The sequence below is a fragment of the Adiantum capillus-veneris genome, chromosome 20 (assembly GCF_014529385.1).
Source record: "Adiantum capillus-veneris isolate H3 chromosome 20, ASM1452938v2, whole genome shotgun sequence".
Classification (NCBI taxonomy): Eukaryota; Viridiplantae; Streptophyta; class Polypodiopsida; order Polypodiales; family Pteridaceae; genus Adiantum; species Adiantum capillus-veneris.
Genome location: NC_140950.1, coordinates 114,194,267 through 114,197,514, shown reverse-complemented (window position 1 = coordinate 114,197,514; position 3,248 = coordinate 114,194,267). Strand labels below are relative to the sequence as shown.

General features: G+C 39.1%; 1 protein-coding gene across 1 annotated transcript; it reads right to left on the bottom strand.

The window, feature by feature from the left end:
* Positions 1 to 1,997: 1,997 nt before the first annotated feature.
* LOC147433123 (uncharacterized) lies at positions 1,998 to 2,896 on the bottom strand. Its single transcript, XM_086491717.1, has 2 exons — positions 2,615 to 2,896; positions 1,998 to 2,496 (listed from the first exon to the last, which is right to left on the bottom strand). Exons 1-2 carry the CDS (start codon positions 2,702 to 2,704, stop codon positions 2,296 to 2,298), a joined length of 291 nt encoding a protein of 96 aa, XP_086347843.1. The 5' UTR covers positions 2,705 to 2,896; the 3' UTR covers positions 1,998 to 2,295.
* Positions 2,897 to 3,248: the final 352 nt, after the last annotated feature.

Genomic DNA, 3,248 nt, shown 5'->3' with positions numbered 1-3,248 from the left:
CTCCATGTATAGATTCATGACATGCTCAAGCATGAGCCTCAGGCAAAGGTGGTTTTGCACTATTGAAACTCAATTCTCGTGGTATCCATTGGTGAAATTTGACCAGCTTTGATCAACATGACTAAGAAAAGTGGATTGGCTAGTACTCAATCAGCTATCTCGACACAGTTGGAGTTCTCAAGGGAGATTAACATGCTTTGTTTGGCTCAAAAATCAAGCCAAAGGCAAATGCAAGAGCTCACAAAAGGAAAAAGGCAAAGGCAAACACGATAGAGAAAACCATGCTGAAGATTGCCTGGACAATCGATAGTGCACATGATGGTGGCCACAATGCAAGATTTCTAGTCAGGTGGATGTTGTCGCAACTTGATTTAGCTAGAGAGAGGCTTGTGAGCCATAGAGAAGGGAAAACGGTGCTCACTACAAATGATTTGGAGTTTAAGTTATCTTATCGATGTTTGAACCCGTGGGTCAAAGTTTAAGAAATGACTCACTTTGTAGAAGTTGTGGTGAGTAGTGGATTTGGTATCTTTAGTGTGTATTGCTTACCACCTCGTTGACACTTAGAAGGTAGATGCGCGAGTAAATTCTTGCTAAATGAATCCCTCGCGTGAACAATCATACAAGATAGTATCTAATGTTACGATGACTAGAGGCTTTGCTCATATCTTTTGCAAATCTTGACTTGTTCAATATGGGAGAGTGCATTGTATACGCTAGTTCATTTTAAAAACAATAGTCTTATTCAAACTATCAACCAATTTTTGTCTTTTGTTATTCCACACACTTGATGCAAGGGAGAAAATCATGAGGATTACCAACCACTATATATTTTCTCCTTCCATTTTTCACACTTTGCCTCGGGGTGCAAAGGCATGATGGATACAAGCGATGTAGCTAGATTGTTTCAAACTAAACCTATTATTAACTTATTCTTACCCTACAATGATTCATATCCTTTTTTAAAATTTAGACGCTATAATGTTCCAAACAAGGTTTCCATCAATTACAACCTGTGAGAATATGTAATGCATTTCCCTTGTCCATAGTTCATTTAAGGACATTCAAGTCAATCTGCAATGGGCGCAATAACAACTCGAAAAAAATCACAATCAAAGCAATGACAACACCGAAAATGAAGTAAATTAGAGTGACCATGGCATAAAACTTCAAGCTAATGGTAGGTAGTACTTTTACAACATAAAGAAATTCAAGCATGCCAGAATTTAGGCATGGTAACTCTCGAGCTATTTCTCATTCTCGTTCGCTACTGGCATACTTGCGCAAACTATTATTTTTGAATGATTACAATGTGTTTGCTTGGATCGAGGTTTGTGAAAGATGCATGGCTCAACATAGATTGTAACCCTAAGCAACTGTAATAATGCAATATATACATTCAAGTAATTTTGTTGCAAGTCCCCAAGTTAGCCATCCTCTACAGGATTCCAAATGACAAAGTGATAAGAGTGCGGCAAAAGCTAGGGACTTTCTAAAACCTAGGCTTTCTTTTGCCCCAAAATCCCATGAAGAGTAGTGTAATTCTTGCTCCTCAAGGTTAGCCAATAGGAAAATCCTTTTAAGATTCCTAGTATGCATAACTTGACTTAGAGTCAATATACATACACACACACACACACACACACACACACACACACACATATATATATATATATATATATATATATATAACACATATATAAATTATGAGCGAGACTAAAGCATCACAAAAACACAAAAGCAAGGGACACAAGAAAGCGGCTTACGAAAGAACATAATCACTTTCCTTCTTTCTTTCTTCAGAAAAAACAAAGGATTTCTTTCTTTAGAAAAAGAGATTAAAAGAAACCCTTGTCAATTTAGAATGCTTTTAGAAAAGGCATAGGCAAACTAAGTTAAAGAAGCTTATATGGCTGAAACATTGAAACAAGTAATCAATGATTGAATGTCAAAGCACAATGGTTTAGATAAAGCATGCTCCGATTTGTCTGAAGAGACTCTTTAACATTTGGCAAAAACTAACGTCGAAAAATTGAATGAAATAGATGCCTCTCTGCAAGTGAATGGCCATTCATTTTAATGTGGATCTATGTATTGAAGCCAACTATGAATATCAATACAAGGCTTTGATTGCCTTCCAAGTGTAGTTAGTCAGACAAACAATCATTTGATTACCTCCATAAAAGAAAAAGTATTGATTCTTTTATATAGCTTTATGTGCAATTAGCACTCATGTTGTACAAGCTTTGCTATTCTGGTTGAAACTATCTGTATGTACGCCTCGACATTTTAGCGTTAACTTTGAGATTTAGGATCTTGTGAGATAGGGTGGCTTGGAAGCCAATTGGAATTACCATGTGCAGGTGGTGGGGCCTCTTCTGCGTGGTGCTCGATTTTGCGAGCTTCAGCTTTGTCTTCTGCATCCGCCTTCTTGCGATCTGCCTTCAAGCTTGCTTGCATTCGTTCCTCTGGTCCCTGGGCCTTCATCTTGTCCACCTATTTTGCAAACCTCTCTCTCTCTTTCTCTCTCTCTCTCTCTCTCTCTCTCTCTCTCTCTCTCTCACACACACACACACACGCACACTCGTTCACGTAAACAATATATTTGACATACCATGGCGCCCATGTTTGCATCGACATTCTGAACCATCTTCTCTGCATCAGCGTAGGCGTTCTTCAACGCCTCCTTCATTGGAGACCCCATGCAGCTTCTCTCGCTCTCTCTCTCTCTCTCTCTCTCTCTCTCACACAGGCCCTTACTCTCCCTCGCACACAGGCCCTTACTCTCCCTTTCTTTGTTCCTCGCAAGGTAGCTGTGTAGGCAAAAGATGATCTGATCTACAGAGCATAGAGTTTCCTCACAAGACCATCAAATGGGGACGCGTGTCTGCAATTAAGGGAGTACTGGAAGGGAGGCAACTCCACTTGGCTATTCTAGAGCTTAGAAGGGCTAAAGTCAAGATTCCTGCCGGAGCCAAAAACAAAAAAACTAGTCTTTGCTTGGTTGGCCTCTACAAAGACATACCTAGTGAATTTGAGTCAGTAGAGTGCACTAGAAAACATTAGGGAGACCAAAAGAAAAATTGGCAAAATCACACTCTAATTTAGGTCAAACGCAATTTGAAATTAGAAGAAACACGCATGAATGTGGCAATAAGTGGAAAATGGGCTATTAGAGGTGAACATACAAGATTAGCTAGGCGCAGATTGTTCAAATTACAATGTATTCAAAATTGAATGCATTTCGA

What these genes read in the sequence shown, in the direction of transcription:
- LOC147433123 (XM_086491717.1), bottom strand. Translation starts at nt 2,704, where the DNA reads ATGGGGTCTCCAATGAAGGAGGCGTTGAAGAACGCCTACGCTGATGCA. An exon ending in ATGCAAACATGGGCGCCATG is followed by an intron (nt 2,497 to 2,614) that starts GTATGTCAAATA and finishes TTTGCAAAATAG; the next exon opens with GTGGACAAGATGAAGGCCCA.